General features: G+C 47.6%; 8 protein-coding genes across 8 annotated transcripts; 5 read left to right on the top strand and 3 right to left on the bottom strand.

The window, feature by feature from the left end:
- Nucleotides 1–567: 567 nt before the first annotated feature.
- On the bottom strand, nt 568–2,022 carry EYB26_009743 (uncharacterized protein; the record flags this gene model as incomplete). Its single annotated transcript, XM_054268990.1, has 1 exon — nt 568–2,022. One exon carries the CDS (start codon nt 2,020–2,022, stop codon nt 568–570), a length of 1,455 nt encoding a protein of 484 aa, XP_054124965.1.
- A 1,045-nt stretch (nt 2,023–3,067) lies between these two features.
- EYB26_009742 (uncharacterized protein) lies at nt 3,068–4,159 on the bottom strand (the record flags this gene model as incomplete). The annotated part of the gene is made up of 2 exons (XM_054268989.1): nt 3,068–3,826; nt 3,902–4,159. 2 exons carry the CDS (start codon nt 4,157–4,159, stop codon nt 3,068–3,070), a joined length of 1,017 nt encoding a protein of 338 aa, XP_054124964.1.
- Nucleotides 4,160–4,683: 524 nt separating this feature from the next.
- Nucleotides 4,684–5,370, top strand: EYB26_009741 (uncharacterized protein; the record flags this gene model as incomplete). Its single annotated transcript, XM_054268988.1, has 2 exons — nt 4,684–4,775; nt 4,869–5,370. The coding sequence occupies 2 exons, from the start codon at nt 4,684–4,686 to the stop codon at nt 5,368–5,370; spliced, it is 594 nt and encodes a 197-aa protein (XP_054124963.1).
- Nucleotides 5,371–5,745: 375 nt separating this feature from the next.
- Nucleotides 5,746–9,814, bottom strand: EYB26_009740 (uncharacterized protein; the record flags this gene model as incomplete). The annotated part of the gene is made up of 9 exons (XM_054268987.1): nt 5,746–5,997; nt 6,055–7,136; nt 7,186–8,748; nt 8,802–9,107; nt 9,158–9,246; nt 9,300–9,336; nt 9,384–9,395; nt 9,453–9,711; nt 9,788–9,814. The coding sequence occupies 9 exons, from the start codon at nt 9,812–9,814 to the stop codon at nt 5,746–5,748; spliced, it is 3,627 nt and encodes a 1,208-aa protein (XP_054124962.1).
- Nucleotides 9,815–10,357: 543 nt separating this feature from the next.
- Nucleotides 10,358–11,089, top strand: EYB26_009739 (uncharacterized protein; the record flags this gene model as incomplete). The annotated part of the gene is made up of 1 exon (XM_054268986.1): nt 10,358–11,089. One exon carries the CDS (start codon nt 10,358–10,360, stop codon nt 11,087–11,089), a length of 732 nt encoding a protein of 243 aa, XP_054124961.1.
- Nucleotides 11,090–11,661: 572 nt separating this feature from the next.
- On the top strand, nt 11,662–13,179 carry EYB26_009738 (uncharacterized protein; the record flags this gene model as incomplete). The annotated part of the gene is made up of 4 exons (XM_054268985.1): nt 11,662–12,070; nt 12,121–12,763; nt 12,833–13,047; nt 13,106–13,179. The coding sequence occupies 4 exons, from the start codon at nt 11,662–11,664 to the stop codon at nt 13,177–13,179; spliced, it is 1,341 nt and encodes a 446-aa protein (XP_054124960.1).
- Nucleotides 13,180–13,714: 535 nt separating this feature from the next.
- On the top strand, nt 13,715–15,334 carry EYB26_009737 (uncharacterized protein; the record flags this gene model as incomplete). Its single annotated transcript, XM_054268984.1, has 1 exon — nt 13,715–15,334. One exon carries the CDS (start codon nt 13,715–13,717, stop codon nt 15,332–15,334), a length of 1,620 nt encoding a protein of 539 aa, XP_054124959.1.
- Nucleotides 15,335–15,681: 347 nt separating this feature from the next.
- Nucleotides 15,682–17,396, top strand: EYB26_009736 (uncharacterized protein; the record flags this gene model as incomplete). Its single annotated transcript, XM_054268983.1, has 2 exons — nt 15,682–15,735; nt 15,804–17,396. The coding sequence occupies 2 exons, from the start codon at nt 15,682–15,684 to the stop codon at nt 17,394–17,396; spliced, it is 1,647 nt and encodes a 548-aa protein (XP_054124958.1).
- Nucleotides 17,397–17,518: the final 122 nt, after the last annotated feature.

Below are 17,518 nucleotides of genomic sequence, written 5' to 3'. Positions count from 1 at the left end.
AGCTAGCTAGTTGGTAGTTACGGTATATAGAGACTTTTATGTTATAAAGGGAGAGCCATCCAATAGTTAGTGATAGTAGTAGTATCTTGAAAATAAATGGCTGAAGAATATTATATTTAAAATATCTAGTAATTAAAAAAAAAAAAAAATCAATGTCAAACGTGATAAATACCGGTATATGCTTGCTTGCATTGGGCAGTAGAATAGAACTCTGAAATCATACATTCAAAAATAAAGAAGAATTTTAACTGAAATCAATTGATGAATAATCTTTTTCAATGTTAATTCTCATGAAACATACCAAAGAAATAAGGCCGATTTTTTGTCCGCTGCGACACGTACAATACCGTAGACAATTGAATCTGCTTAGGGCTCGACAAATACCGTACTGGATGGAATGATCTAACTAACCACCGCACAAAATCTGATTGAATCTATCAATTGACCCCAGTGAAATCGATGATAGTCATTACATGTATCAATTCCTCCAACGGTCTAATATTCTTTTGAACCATTCGACGATATATATATATACTTCACGCTACATGTACTTAGCCGCATCTTGAATCACGCCGGTGGAACGAGTTGCTCAAACCCGAAACTCCAAATCCCACGAGCACCACTAATATTATACAACTCTCGTGCTCTTGAGTTTTTGCTTTCTTTGTACGTCTGAGCTCCAATATGCTGGAAGGCACTAGGAACAAGGGCGTATCGCTGCAGATTCTGCTCATTGGCGAAGACCTCCATCGCGCTGTCGACAGAGCCACGGAGATATTTCCGTCCGTTTTCGTTGTTGGGATCAGTGGACTTTATGTCAGCCGCGATACGTTCATCAAACCAGTCCAATAACTTGAGAGCCATCGTCCGCCGAAAGACAAAGGCTTGTGAGCAGCAGCCATAGTTGTTCATGACATGAATCCCGGGACGGAGCGGCTGTACTGTTTGAGGGCCAGCAGCAAAATACAGTATTATAAGGGCTGGGACACATATAAAAGTCAAGATCAAGATGAATGGAAGAGATAGCATGTGGTGGTTCTTCAGGTCCGGGTTCTGGGGAAATAAGTGTGGGTAAGGCAACGACGACCAAGATGCTGACGATGAGGACAGTCGGAAACGAAGAAAAAGCAGAACGACGGCTACCAGTGTAACTGTAACACAGCTCCAGAGCAGATAAGAAGGCCAGTGTTCTCTATGCCAGCCTTGGAACTTTTCGGTGAAGAAAAGCCGTAGATATAACCATTCACCTCCCAAACGGGAAATTCCCGGCTCGGTATCCAGCTTCTGTAAGCTCTCCATTGTTCGAGCATACCAGCCTTCCTGTGCGAGAACATCGTCTTCCAGGATCAAAATATACGGAGCCATGGAAGCAGCACATTGGTGTAATAAAAGGTCGTAGTCGTAATACGACTTTTCATGAAATTTTCCTTTTTCTTCAAGCTGACGGATCGTGTTTGTCATTGCCTTTGAGCCGCCAGCAATATCATGATAGAAGAGGACATTGTCGGCCAGTCGAGATGCATTCACGGTCGATGCCGACCCATCGTAAAAAGGATGTTCATCCGGGTTCGTATGAGCGATGAGTAGATTGAATAGTATCTGCGCTCGTTCTTGTGGAGTCAGTTGAGCGAAAAGCGAAGCGATGGTGATATCAACGTATTGCTCCTGAGAACGCCGGGCAGTCGGCATGCCAATACACAGACGTGGCAATGTTGGACCTATTTCGTTAATATGTTCTATTTTCTTGATCCTCTCTATATCAGAATGGACAATGTTTTGTAAAAAAGTCTGGGCTTGCTGTAGTCTTGTCAGGCTGTACTTGGGCGCATAACCTTGGACCGTAAAGAAGGGAGAGCCAGGGTCATGGGAAACCCGCCAGCGCAGCAGAAGAAGGACGGCAAGATACGCAAGTATGAATATGAAAAGAAAGCGTGATTGAGCCTTGGTAAAAGTAGGTAGTTTCAATCTCAAAGTGCGATGGAAGAGGGCTACAACGTGGTTAAGAAGCCGCGCTTGTTGCATACTGATGAGATAGAATGTGACCAGGAACAAGGCCGTAGAATAATGTACACAGAATCCTTCTAAGTAATCTCATTTTGAAATACGAGGAGATGACATTTATAAGGATAAACAGGAACCCAGAGACAAAGAATACGAGAACCAAACACTGAAGAGGTTGCTTAGTCTCGCTGATCAGTGGAAGCGAGAGAACCAATGTCTCAGAAGCTGCCACTTGGAAGATTCACCGATGCACTAGTCGTTGAATGTCAAGAATCATGCCTCATGCTCGTGAGCCGCACTGCCTCCCGAGGTCGTATAAATGGTGGATGATTTCGTCCGGTCTGCAAATATCTAGGTAAATTCTCAAGCGCCCCCAATTTTAAGGAAAGGCTATCCCTAGCGGAGTAAGGCCTGGTCTATGCACTGGAGTGCTAGACTATGAATCACTTACTACGTAGATAAGTACGTACAACTAAGTTAACTAACACGTAGTTAGTAATCCTGCCTGCCTTCTTGGGTAGTTGAGAGTGTTGAAAGTTGATGACCCACCTGTGTAGTGTAGTCTCGACGGAGCTCCTACTAACTTACGTAGTACTTCTCCACTTCTCCTCCTCCTCCTCCTCCTTAACCTTCAAGATTCACATCAACTGCAACTCTTTGAATCATCGCAAGGACGTATCGAGCATGGTGAGTCGATCCATTTCTTTATCGCGGGAGTGTTCTTCCTGACAACACAGGCGAATCTTCCGAATCTGCGACGCTTATTTGTGGAAGCTCGTTCAGAAGCCGAGGAGAACGAGTACTCGAGGACTGCTGTAAGACTACATGTCTCAACAATCCGAATACACGTCTAATTTTTACAGTTCTACAATCTAGTGCTCTTTATATCCTCGGTCGCCGTCTTCAGTCTAGCTGCTCAGCGCATCAGTGGAGGGAAAGCTCACAAATGAATGACAGGACGAGAAATGAGTTTCACGTCGTCATACGGGGTTATTATTTCGATTACTATTAAGACAACAACTCTGGTCGCCGTATAAATGGGGTCATATACTATCAACATGATTCGTTAATCGGTCTCTTCGCCGTCGTCGGAAAGAAACGCAAGACTTTGACGGCCTTTGACCAACCGTCTTCGAGGCTTCTCTTCGGAACCGCTCTCATCCTGTGCAGTTCCTGTACCCCATCTAGAGGCTCCCTCCTTTACAGCTTCCAGGTCCGCTTGAAGTTCCCTCGCCTCGCGGATTTGACGAGCCTTGTCAGCGGAATACCGGCCCTTCATACCCACATCTTCTAACATCTTCTTCAAATGCTTGATCTTCGCCTTCGGAGTATCATACAGAGCCAATTCGCGCGCCCACATTTTCCGAATACCGCATTTAATGAGCCATCCCTGTAAACGCTTTATTTCTGCTTGATCTGGATCTAGATCGGTGATGGGTTTTGATGTGCTCTTCGTATTTCGCGCCTTCGGTGCACTTGGTGCTTTCTTTGGTCGTTGTTTCTTGGGTTCTTCGTCTAGCAACACCGACATTTCACTCTCGGACTGTTCTCCTTGTTCTGCCACTGCTTCCTTACTGGGAACTTTCGGGGAAGCGCTTTTGGCTTCTTCTTCTTCTTCGTCGTTGTCTCCGTCTTCATCGACCGGCGGCGGAGTGACCTCCGGTGATTCTACCTCGCTGCTGACTTTTCGGCGTTTCTTCTTGACCGATGTGTTTTCTTCTGATACCCGCTTAGCAACTTTTTTCGTCTTGGGTTTCGGTGGTTTTGTCGGCGGTGCGGGCGGTTCGTCAATTATCTCATCTTCCTGTGGTTCTTCATGTTTCTCCTACACACAGCAAATCCAGCACAAGTTAGACATCGATCATTATTGCGTTTTTGGTAGATAACGCATCACACGTACAGCCTCGTTTTTGATTATTTGATCACTCCTCGTCTTCCATTCCTTATGTGCTTTGAAAAACCCCTCGTCCAAGCCTAAAGCATTCTCCGTTGCTAGCCGTACGCGCTTGACGGTTAATTCTTCTAATTTCCCTGTTCGAAAGATATTCGCAACGGTATCTCGTAGCGCTTTTTCTAAGCGGTCATCCGAGGGCATCAAATGCGATGAGTTGTCCGTGTCTTCATCCGAAGAATCCTCGACAATGCGTCGTCTCGGCATTGTATAGTCGTAGTGCTAAATCGTACAGTAAGTAGCGTGGTGTCGTATGGTATCATCAATTGTCGCGCCGGCTGCGGGTCGGCGTGTGGAAGTGGGTTTTCATGGAAATCGTTGCAATCCCACGCAGTTATCGGAGTTCAACACAGTCCTAATGCCAGGTGTTTTGTACTCGTTGAGTAGAAAACGAGGTCTATCGGAAGTCGCGTCATGGCCAAGCTTCCCTCCAGATTGAATGATCTTCCTCTAGTGCAGCCGGAGCTAATGCGGCCCGAATGCGGGTGACTTTTTGATACCGGCAACTAACTAACTATAGCGCCAGCATTATTAATCGTCGGTCGTCCATTCATTCTTTCATTCTTTGTTGCAATTCTCTCTCTTCCATCATACCAGAAAACTTTTTAAGTAATCCCTCGGATTCTCTAAGTCCTTCGTCGTTCATTACTCTATCGACGCATTCGTTCAGCATCTACGCTTCAATTCGATTCGAGGGAACAAAGCGGGAGAGGGAATAGTACGCAATCATCATGAGTGCTACAGCAGGACCAAGCGCGTCTAATACACTCCCCGATGGCCAGAAATTACCCCCGGGCGTAGTACTGGACAAGGATGGCAAGCCGTATGTTCCCAATCCCTCTACCTACATTGACAACACTCACGACAAAACCTGTGGCAATGAGGACAAAGCATCAAACTAACATACAAACTCCAGATGCAAAACATGCACATCAGCTGCCTCCTGGCGCGCAATGCTCAAACAAGCCTCGACTTCCGGCGGCATAGCAGCTGGTGCCGCTGCCGCTGCCACTGCAGCTGCTTCGGCCACATCAACACCAGCACCACCACCCCCCTCAGCCCAAGCCGACTGCCCCCCCGACGTCGAAGAACTCGGCCGATCAACGTGGACCTTCCTGCACACCCTGACCGCAACCTACCCAACCACCGCCTCCACCGAAAAACAAACCCAAATGCGCTCCTTTCTCGGCCTCTTCTCCAATCTGTACCCCTGCTGGGCATGCGCCGAAGATTTTCGAAACTGGATGTCCGACCCAACAGGCAAAAATGAGCCGCGGTTGTCGAGTCGAGCGGAGTTTGGGCAGTGGATGTGTGAGGCACATAATGCCGTGAATCGGAAGTTGGGGAAGAAGGAGTTTGATTGTAGGTTGTGGGAGGAGAGGTGGCGGACTGGGTGGAAGGATGGGCGATGTGATTAATCCATCGTCTCTGAGCTAGGCGGGGTCTGGTTATAAAATGTGATAAGCCCTCAGCAGTGTGGATATAAACGGCTCTCTTCTCATGATTGTACATACTTACATTGATGCTACGAACTTAGATATAGTGTATATTAGGAATCTCATGTTCATATTATTTTTCTGATGACCTGACTCGCTCCGAATCTCCTCCCATCTTTCATCAGAGAAAACACTTTTGTCATAAGAAAAGGAATTGCGCCTCTTATAGTCGACAAACAAAAGGATTATATAAATAATTGCAATAAAAGGCAAAAGAAGAAATTGGCATTACAGGCCTTCATAACGTCTTTACACTGATTCCACACAAACAAAACCCAAAAGTCACAATGCAAACATCTATAGACCAGACACGAAAAGTCGAAGACCACTTGCAGGAGCACCAATCTCGGTAACCTCTGCAATGCGGTCCACCGTTCCCTTGTATTGTTCGTGATACTTGGCACCGGTGTATGGGTCCGATACACTTGGGGAGCCGCTGTAGATGGGTGTGTATGACGCGGCACAAATCTCAAAATCGGCGAATTGGTCAAAGTCGACCTCAATCTTGTCGTGCGGGTTGCGCTCGCATTGGGCTTTGATCTTCTTGGCCTGTAAAGTTCTTGTCAGTATTATAAACAACGCACAGACCGGATATTCAAGACTCACCTGCTCAAGCAATTTGGCGGACCCACCGTTGGCAATCATGCGGTTGGCGAAGCTCAGAGCCGAAGAGTAATTCTTGTTCTGGAAAGCCAGCTTCATAGCGGCCATCAAGGCTAGTTGACGGTGAGCAACCTCGAGCTTGGGAATGGTAAAATAAGCGGAAAGTTCAAGGGCTCGCTTAAGGTCTTCAGGATTCTCTGTAGGTGTAGCACGACGTTCAAGCTCAATGGACATCGCGAGGATATATTCTCTGGCAGTGGCAATGATCTTCTTCGCTTGTTCTACCTCACTTTCGGAAGAAACGACATTGACAAGCAGTGTGTGCAAGATACGTTTGAAGATCTTAACACCCTCTTCGAGTTTATTGGATCGCATAGCTGCATATCCCTCTTGCAGATCGACACTGGCAATGGTTTCGAGATCCCGAGGGATGATTGGGAGAACTTTGCGGGAGTCTGTTTCATCGACTGTCCTGCGAACGTAGTTCACCAGTGGAGGCAGACCGGTGGAAGCAGGAAGATATGTTCTTGAAGCGGTGTAAATCTCCATGAATCTCGACTTAAGAGGAGCAAATTGCACAGCTCCCACTTGACGATTGAGGAGCTGCATGGCCGTGTCGAAAGATCCTGCTGCCACATGATCCGCGGCCAATGGAGAGTTCCGAGCCCAGAGATCGGCTTCTGAAATTGATGCCCCAGCATCTACGTTCTCGACGCTAACAAAGTCATTCACTTCTTCAACGGCAATCTCGTCACCCATGTCCCAGCCAGCAACATCTTCTTCCTCTTCCTCAAGAACGTCCTGACCTGCAGCTGCAGCCTCCTCTTCCTCCTCCTCAATGTCCAGAGCAGCCTCTTCCTCGGCTCCGCCAACTTCACCAAGAAGCGCCTTCTCGAAAGCAGAGTGCCCAGCAGCCTTTGTAGGCCAGTTGGCCTTGAAAGTAGGAACAATGGGCACGGGGGTCTGTTCGAATTCGCCAATGGTGGGCAACTTGATTTGATCTTCGGTAAGACCACAAGTTTCAAGGATAGACTCCGCTTCTTCGGTCAATCCGTGAGCTTTGGCAGTAACGTACGCAAGAGGATCTGGTTTGGTTAGTTGATGGTTTTCCATAAAAGAGCTTAATCAACTTACAAAGATCAACTTCCTTGAACATCTCGATCCTATCTTCAACATCGCCTCTGTAGATAGCGTTCTGGAAGCGCGAAGTAAAGTCATTTCGGTGAGTGGCAATCTTGGCCATCCTTGAAAGTTTCTCTTGATCTCCTGTGGAGAGATACAGGAATGACAGCTTGTCGAACAATCTCTGCTTCTGATATCCCATTTCCACGGTCTGATGGTTACCGTGAGCAAGGGCTTCAGTTGCCAGACGACTCCACAGCTTGGGTCGATCAATCTCCTTGGCTGTCTCAATAGCAACATCCAAGTTTCCACATTCGATAGCCAGCTCGAAGCGAGTCTGAGGATCTTGAACGAACTGAAGAGCAATCTCCGGGTATCCCTTCTTCTGGAGATAAGCAATGATACTTTGACCAACTAAGCTAGACGTCTTGATAAGATGAAGCATCTCATCGTAGTTCCTCTTCACCAATGCACTCTTGAAACGGAACTCTGTCGGATCAATCTCGAAAATCTGGGGTTTCGCGTTTCGGTCAAGGCAGTATACATTTCGTCCCTTTACCTTAACAAGGTAGACGGTTTGGTCCAAGGTGCGGATAATACCATTGTCACCGTTCAACAGAGAGAATTTGATGTGGTTCAAGCTGGAGTAATAGAGAATACCAGAATCGTCCCAGGTAGCGCTCTTGATGCGGATAGTTTCGTGGATGGAACTCAACTGTTGTAAGTTCTTGGTCACAATGGTGACATTGTGTTTGCTGAGGAGTGCGGCATGGAGGCCGTCATTTGACCATACAACATATTTGACACCAGACACAGCAAGTTCGGCCAATTGCTTCTTCTGCTGGATATCAAACAGGCTGACAGATGTTGGCGTAATGAAAAGGAGAGCGCCAGATCCACCGAAGTAAATGTCCGTTGTACCGGTTGGTGTTTTAATTGATTTTGTAGTCGAGTTGCTCAAATCTTTGATATCGACCGTCTGATTGGCCTGGTTAAAAACAGCAAATCGGTTCCTGGCAACAAATACAGCCGAGTTTCCTTGTCCGCGCAATGAGTTTGTTGGCTCAACAGCGCCTGTACCGTCCCGTGGAAGATGAATAAGCTCGTATGTGCCGTTCTCGGCAGGCGTAGTCACCAGGATTGCACGCTCGGCGGGATTATATGAAATTGTTCGCAGGGGAACCCATGGGGCGCCAAGTTTGCGCAGCGAGAGCAGAGGCTGAGACTCGGTGTTCTTCGTAAAGTCATATGATTTCACTTGTTTCTCTTTCGTAACATAGAAAAGCTGGTTCTGGTGAAGGGTGTGTGCCGGACGTTCCCTCTCCAATTTGAAGACCATCACACCGGTATCGTGACCCGCGGCGAAAAGATTAATTTTTGGGTGAGCGGCTATAATCCAGAATCGGTCGAGGTCGCGCTTGAACGATTGGACCGAAGTACGCTTATTAAGGTCCCAGACACGTATAGTTTTATCTTCGCCGACGGAAAGGATGAGATCTTGGTGAGGGTGGAAGATACATGCCGAAGCGTTCTGAAAATGTCCGCGACAAGTGTCAACTTCCCAAGCCTTGGTATCTAGATAGGAATTAGCAAGGTCAAGAGTATTCCGGTAAACGCCGCAGACTAACCACTCATTCTCCATAGCTTAACTAGTCGATCATCACCAGCTGAAACAATAAGTGGCAGGGTTGGGTGGAAAGCGCAAAAGTTCACTCCTCGGTCGTGACCTTCGAGAATAAATTTAACAACAGCATCGGTGTTACCGAACATGTCCGCCTGACTGTTTGCTCTAGCCATTTGATCTTCGATGCTCATCGAGGTCGGTGCGGAGTGTTTCTTGCGCAAGCCGGAGATATCCCAAACGCGAACAGACTGGTCGAGGGAGGCGGATACGATGAGGTCTTCTTTGGGGTGGAATTGTGCGCACCAGACATCTATGGATTGTGAGTAAGTTGAATAGTCACATGGAGTAGAGGATACTAACAGTGGTTGTGACCGGTCAAGGTAGCGATGAGGCTTCGGTTTTGCCAGTTCCAAATTCGAATGGTCTGATCGTCGGAGCATGACAAGATCCTGAATGTTGTCAGATACGTTCGTCGAAGCCAACGTTGGGAGGTTGTACACACCAAGGTAATTCATGATGGAAAGCAACAGTTCGAACATCTAAAGCAATTAGCGGCAGCTTATACTGGGGTTAACTATTGCCATACAATCAAGATGCCCTATAGAACGTCAGTAAGCTAGCTTTCAAGATGTTTGGACCATTGTTCTGGATGTACCTGACAACACAGCAATGCTCTTCCGGCTCTGTAACGACCACAGTCGAATCTTATAATCATCTCCTCCACTAACGAATATATTTTGCGTAGGATGGAAAGCCACGGATCTAACAGGGCCATCGTGTTCTTCGAAACGGTCGATCAGTGTACCCATGCGGTAATCCCATAATTGAATTGTGCTGGAATGGAGCGAAACAAGGAGCCATGGACGTGTAGGGTGGAAAGCAAGACCTTTAGCTCTGGACGACTTGCTTTCAAACTGTAGACATGAATAAAGGTCAGAGTTGGCTCACTCATCGCATACCATTACACGTAATGAGGGGACGTCCACTTGCCTTTGTGAGCATTGTTGGAGCCGACATCTTGGGAGGCCGATGCTGCGGAGCAGCGAGCTATACAGGCCAGTCTAATAAGTAATCAATGTCAAAAACACCGCATTCACCCGCTCGCGCACGACGTTGAAATGAAAGGAGTGGGCGAGGATGCAATGCGAAGACAAGAAGCTGAGAAGTATACAACAACAACAACTCCCAGACATGCCAGCTTTCACTTGTGGTTGCCGTCAGGGAGCGACTAAGCGAGTGGGCCCGACCAATAGAATTAGCGGCAACCTCAATGATCAGGGGCATCCTCACCACAATTGTATCTCTTAGAATAATCTCACAATAATTACTCGCCTTGTTGGTTCTACAAAAACACATGGGCTAGTTTAGCATTGCAGGAGTTATGTTTCCTACGTTTCGATACGCTACTGGCTATCAATGAGCTGTCCGAACGATTGCTTCCAAGATGCGTGCCCCGCATTGCCCTCCTCCACCATCGTTGTCCCTGTCATCCACCAGAGAATCGACTTGAGTGGAAGCGTCGTCCTCGTCGTCGGTTGACGCTCTATCGAACAATAGAGCATGGGCAAGAGACCGCTGACAAGAACGACTTCGGCTTCCTCGCCCAGGCCATCATGTCCCGGTGGTCGCCAGAAACCCGGTCCTCCGCCCAAAAGAAGCTTCATTCCATCCACGGGCGATCCAGTTGATCACGGTCGACGCGCCTCAAGGGATCCGAAAGAAGATAATACTTATTTCGGAGATATGCTACCAGATGATGGTGCGGCGCAGGATGCCGGTTACGAGGCTGACGTGGAAATCGTCAGACCTTATGCTGTTGAGGAGCCGGACGAAGAGACAGATGTGACCCCGACATCAGTTGCTACACCGAAACTACTAGATTCAACGGAGCAGTGGCAGAGGGAATTGCTGAGCTCTTTACGCGGTCTCTACTGCGACTCGGATAGCACCGATACACCACCACTTGTCAGACACAAACGAGGCAGAAAACGAAAGCCGGATACTTCAATAACTTCATATCAGAATGATCAAAACACTCAGCAACCCGTAAAGGACTGGAGTGTTGATGTTGACATGGGACGGGGTAGCACCTTCTTGAGTCCCAAGAGGCGTCGTCAGAAGAGTACGAGGTCTAGAGAAGATATCAAAATCTCTCACAGCAGCCATCTGGCCAGTGAGCATTCGAGTACGGTATCCAGTTCGGTGGATTTGTCTACAGGCACTCATGAGAATGAGAGACGAAACTTACCTGAACGTGAGTTGTCGGCAAAGGATATGATGGATATTGATTGAGCGTTCCTATGTCTTAAGCTGTGTCCTTTTTTCACCTTCCATCATATGCGAACATTGCTTACGCTGGCGTAGGCTACTTTTGGATATTCCCCTTAAATCCCACTTGATAAACTCAAATTACTATCTAATTGTTGGAAATACCGTGCTATACAAAATACTCCATCCCGCATACCCGCTTCTAGAACATGCGGGTCAAGAACGCTTAAGAGTAGCCGCGGAGTGAGTCGCAAAACATAATGCGCCTGCAGCATGTTTCTTTTCCACCTAAGAGCCGGCACTTGAGGTCAATTGCTCAAGTCGGCGTAGTTGACTATTAACGTTAAGTTAGTTAGCTAGTTGTGGATTATATACCGGTAAGCTCGGGGAAGCTCCCCCCAGACGTGACGTCAGCTACCCATCATGATATACCGAACCGTTACTCGAATTCCGAGTTAACCTTCTACAACATCGTGAATACAGCAATCAATTGAAGGTCTGTCAATGCCATACCCAAGCTCAAATACGGAAGGATGTTTCTAACATTCTCCAAGAAAGCCCCCCTCAGGTTGCAAATCACTCAACAGTACGTTATCATGCCGACCAGGACATCAACTCGTCAAGCGGCCGTCAAGGCCAATAAAGCATTTAACCAAAGCGCCGGTATTAAACGCAGAGGATCGTCATCAAGCCAGCTACCATCGAAGAAAGGGAAGAAGGATGTGAAGCCTAATGAGGGAAATGGCTACCAGAAGCCTACTGTGACCGAAGAGGCACAGGAGATCAAACCTAGTGAAGATCCAACCAAGGTTCAGACTACGGTTAATATGCAACCTACTGAAGCTCCGCCTGAGAAATCTGTTGAGCCGGCCCAGGAAGGAGGCGTGAAAGAGGATAAGGAGAAAGAGGAGAAGGAGAAAGAGGAGAAGGAGAAAGAGGAGAAGGAGAAAGAGGAGAAGGAGAAGGAGAAGGAGGAGAAGAAAGAACTAGAGAAGCTCGCCGATGGTAAGGCCTTGTCTTCTAGAATGATTCCGAGTCGCTGAGAATAGGTTTAGGCATACCCGCAGGCAAGGAAGAGGAAAAAGAGGAGAAACCAGCCACGAAGGAAGCACAGACCGCCATCAAAATATCGCCAGAAAGAGAAGACGTGCTTCCCTCTAGCATCCTCGAGAAAGGGATTGTGTACTTCTTCTTCCGCCCGCGTGTGAATGTAGAAGATCCTCATAGTATCAGCGATGTTGCGCGCAGTTTCTTCGTTCTACAGCCGACCCCCAAAGGAGCCAAGATAGAAGATGGGCCGATCAGAGACGATACGGCTAATTGCCGATTACTAATACTCCCCAAACAGAGATACCCTGCATCAGGCAGAGAACGCGATATGGGGTTTGTTGAGAAAGCCAAAGTCACCTTGAAGACAATCCGTGAGAGTCTGATGACGCCTACCACTTACGAGACGAAAACCTATGGCGAGCGTACAAGGCCAGAGGCACGACCATATGCTGAGGGTGTCTATGCACTCATTAAGGAAGGCCGTAATTCTCATCTAGCCTATATCCTAACGATTCCACGACAATTGGGCGATGTTCAAAGCGATTTTGGTATACATGGTCGTGGTAGCTTTATTATCCAGTCAAAGAATCCTGAGTACCCCGGTCCTCCTATCGCTCAGCTGCCAAAGGGGCCGGAATATCCAGAGCAGTAGGCTTATTCCTTTATCATCTATTCATGTATATTGAGTTGCAGCATGCTAATTCAGTTCATCCACAGAGTTCAGGAGAAGTTCAAAGGTTACCGCTGGATACCTACTGAGCCAGAATTCCTAGATTATCCCAACGCTCAATTTCTCATGATAGGCGAGGCTCATGGCCATCTCGGAAAAGCCGGGGAAGCTCACATCGATGATCAAGGCACGAAGGAAGACCCTGCTCAGGAACTTGATCAACTAGAGGAGGAAAATGAGGAAAGAGTCGATTCTCTGTCTGGTAAGGTCTTCTTCCATATTTATTTTGATTAAGAGCATGCGTTAATGTTTGCGTGAAGGTGATCACTCAATCTTTGAGGATTTGGGCGCCGAAGCGAAGAAACATGAGAGCGTAACTTCAGAATGGGAGTAATAGTTGGGGATCTTCACAACTTTTACTTTGATTACAACGTAAAAAGTTCTGCCATTTTGCTGTAACTTAACTATCAGTAGAAGAAAAACCAAACAATTATGTGAGATGTCTAGTTAACTAAATACCATGACTCAGACAACCGGCCGGCTGCCTTCAGGATGGACGACAGCCAGACAAGTCCATATATATTGTACGTACTATGATCTGAGATCCTGAATCATTTCTCACTAAGCTACGAATAATAACTGTTTGAAGCCATTTTAGTGCTATGTAGCCTAGCACCTCACTTAGCAGCTAGTTTGCACTGTACATCGTAGAAGCCCTAAGGCGATGGTAGCGTCGGCCCGCGCATAGTTACCTAGTTACTGCAGGTAATTCGCCACCTCGAAGAATCAAGGCAAAGTACTACATACATGCATGCTTTTGTCACAGAAGCACGAAAATATTTGTATAAATACCCGACTCTCCCCTAATATATATATATGTATATATGTCAGTCGGGCGAACGGTTTCATTCAGGTGTAAGAGAGACAAAATGTCATCTATCCCCCTTCCACGCGAAGCCTCAAAACTCCTCAAACCAGGCTACGCGCAACTCTTGAATCTGCTCCAAAACACCATAGGCGTCGACCCTCTAACGCTAGTGAACATCGGCCTTTTTGTGGCTGGTATCTTCACTTTTCTACGGTACCTCTTTACGCGCATCATAATACTCTGGGTAACCGTTCGCATAAACGAGGATGATCAGTTGTACCAAAGCCTCATGCGATGGATGGCAGACCACCAATTCATGAACCGCCAGTTCCGCAGCGTGAAGGCCGTTAGCGCATCCAAGAGTTCGTGGGAGGATGAGGAAGACGCTCTCAAATCCATGACAACTGCAGGTGGTAGTGGGGACAAGAAGATTCTCACGGAGCCAGATCCGAATAATCTGATTAGCTATCGGACTATTGTCGGCAGGTCGCCCATCAGTCTACAGCCTTTTCAGGGCACGCATATCTTCCGTCGTCATGGGAGCTGGATCCTGTTTCAGCATGTGATTCGGAAGGGCAGTGAGTTGGTGCCACAGGATAGGGAAAGCGGTTATATCCAGATGAAATGTGTTGGGTCGTCGTTTGCGCCTGTACAGAGCCTGCTGGAAGAAGCGCAGCTGTATCATCTTGAAAGAACAAAGACGACTACGACGGTGCATAGAGCCATCTCAAATGTGCGGGAGATGATTCGTTGGACGACGTTTAGTGCTCGACCCTCGAGGGATATGTCCACTGTCATATTTGATAAAAAGACTAAGCAGAAGTTGCTGCAAGATATTAATGAGTATCTACATCCGCATACGAGACGGTGGTATGCGAATCATGGCATTCCCTACAGACGCGGTTACCTGTTCTCGGGCGCACCGGGTACCGGCAAGACGAGTCTGACATCTGCTTTGGCAGGCGTCTTTGGTTTGGATATCTACGTATTGAGTCTACTAGATCCGAATATGAATGAATCGGCCTTGATGAGGTTGATGTCGGAGGTTCCGTCGCGATGTATTGTCTTGTTGGAGGATATTGATGCCGCGGGTTTAAATCGTCCGGCTAGTGAGCCTAAACCAAGACTGGGCAGAAGAGGCAAGGGAGACAAAACAGCGGACTCGAATGCTCTGAGTGTAATTCCAGGGGCTGATCAAGGGGCTTTGAATGCTAGCAATGCCTCCGCAGCGACGTCGGTTTCCTTGTCCGGCTTACTCAATGCAATCGATGGAGTATCTTCGCAAGAGGGACGAATTCTTATCATGACCACGAATTCACCGGAATCTTTGGATAAGGCTTTGATCCGCCCGGGTCGCGTTGATATGCATATTGCTTTTGAACTTCCGACCAGGGTCGACATGCAAGAGTTGTTTCTGTCCATGTATCGAGACGACACTGCTGGTGTAGCTCATGGTAGTGAGTCGATCAACACCAGCGAGGAACAAGAAAAGAAAGATGATCGGCGTTTGGAGAGGTTTGCCATAAGATTCGCAGAGTCTGTCCCAGAGAGAAAGTTCAGTCTTGCAGCCCTGCAAGGTTTTCTTCTACAGTATAAGAGAAGTCCTGAAGAGGCGTGTAGCACGGCAGCTGAATGGGCGGAGATCACATTGCAGAAAATGGCCGAGGAGGATGAAGAATAGTGAAGCCTGAGTCATTTTTTGGACATAGCGTTAAGTTTTAACAAGCTCATAATGAAATAAAATGCTTTCTGTAAATCTATCCCAAACCAATCACATCCCCAGAGTCAGCCATGAAGGCGAAGGCGAAAAACGGTTGAGTCCGGGCTGCCCGTTATCGGCTCGGTTATACCCGATTGGGACTTAGTCGGAAACGTCTCCGATAAATTATTGCTGCCCCTCCTCCATCTCCTCCATCAGAAGAACATTCTCCAGCTTCAATTGATTACAAGGAATTGAGTTGATAGAGAGATTTGTCTTCTCTGTATACTGTTATATCTGGTGTTGGTTATTTCTGACATCTTGACACAATGTCGCATACACAGTCACAACGATACCTTAGTACGAGAGGTTCTTCCTATGGCGTGAGTCATCATTATTCACATCTTAACATTTTGGCAAATCAGCCAATTGACCTCTTACTGGAAAATAGCTCTCGTTTGAGGAAGTCGTCCTCAAGGGTCTTGCCTCTGATGGTGGCCTTTTCATCCCCGAACAAATCCCAGAGCTACCTGCTGGATGGGAAACAGAATGGCGCGATCTGAGCTTCGAGGATCTCGCCTTTAAGATCTTTTCACTCTACATCTCCACCAGCGAAATCCCCTCAGACGACCTGAAGGACATTATTCGTCGCTCATATTCCACATTCCGACATGAACAGCGTACCCCGCTCGTCGAACTCAGCAAGGATAAAAAACTTCACCTCCTCGAACTTTTCCACGGCCCGACATTCGCCTTCAAGGATGTCGCTTTACAATTTTTGGGCAATATGTTTGAGTACTTCCTCGTACGGAAGAACAATGGCAAGGAAGGTAAAGACCGTCATCACCTTACGGTCATAGGCGCAACAAGCGGAGATACCGGCTCTGCAGCTATTTATGGTTTGCGAGGCAAGAAGGATGTTTCGGTCTTCATCTTGTTCCCCAAGGGCAAGGTTTCCCCCATCCAGCAAGCTCAGATGACTACCGTTTTGGACGCGAATGTGCATAACTTGACTGTCGAGGGAACCTTTGACGATTGCCAGGACATCGTCAAGTCCTTGTTCGCCGATGCCGATCTCAACTCGACGCATAACGTTGCTGCCATCAACTCCATCAACTGGTGCCGTATCTTGGCACAGATCTCATATTACTTTTACTCATACTTCCAGTTGACGAAACAAGTCGGTTCAGCATCCGTCCGCTTCGTTGTTCCGTCTGGCAACTTTGGCGATATCCTTGCTGGTTGGTTCGCTAAGAGAATGGGTCTACCCGCCGAGAAACTCGTCATTGCTACAAATGAGAATGATATCCTCGACCGCTTCTTCAAGAGCGGTGGCCACTACACCAAGAAACCTATCCATGGCAAGGCTGCTGAAGGCGGACTTGTCCAAGACGGCGTCAAAGCCCATGAAGAAGGTGTCAAGGAAACTTACAGCCCCGCAATGGACATTCTCGTCAGCAGCAACTTTGAGCGATTACTATGGTTCTTAACCTTCGACGCCGAAACCGGGTCCATTGACGAACGACGCCAAAACGCTAGCAAGCGCATCGCCAGCTGGTTGAGCGAGCTCAAATCCCAAGGCGGATTCAGCGTCAGCGAAGCCGTTCTTGAAGGCGCCAAGAAGGAATTCGAGAGTGAGCGTGTTAGCGACGAAGAGACTCTCGAAGTTATTCGCAATATATATACCTCTTCTTTCCCCGCTAACCTCGGTCCTGGAAGTGCCCACAGCTCCAAGACCGGAGGCTATATCCTCGACCCACACTCCGCCGTTGGCGTGGGCGCATCTCTTCGATCTATCCAGCGCAGTCCTAACGCACATCACATTTCCCTAGCGACTGCCCACCCCGCCAAATTCGGTAATGCAGTTGATCTCGCTCTTCACGGTCAAGAAGGTTACGATTTTAGCGAAGTACTACCACAGGAGTTTGTGGGTCTTGAGCAAAAGGAGAGCCGTGTGACCCCCGTTGGCGCTGGATTGGGATGGCAAGGTGTGCGCGAGATTGTGAAGTCGGAAGTCGAGCAGGAGCTTCAGGGGCTCCGGTGATTGGTCTTTTCACGAATAGACTCAAGGGGTACGTGGTGGAATATAAAAGTTTGTTCATGCTTAAATGTGATCAAAAAGAATTATTAGCCTATAATCATTACCATCTACGTTTCTTTCTAATA

The sequence above is a fragment of the Talaromyces marneffei genome, chromosome 8 (genome assembly GCF_009556855.1).
Source record: "Talaromyces marneffei chromosome 8, complete sequence".
Taxonomy (NCBI): domain Eukaryota; kingdom Fungi; phylum Ascomycota; class Eurotiomycetes; order Eurotiales; family Trichocomaceae; genus Talaromyces; species Talaromyces marneffei.
Note: the sequence above shows the minus strand (reverse complement) of the source record. Positions and strands in the feature narration are given on the sequence as shown.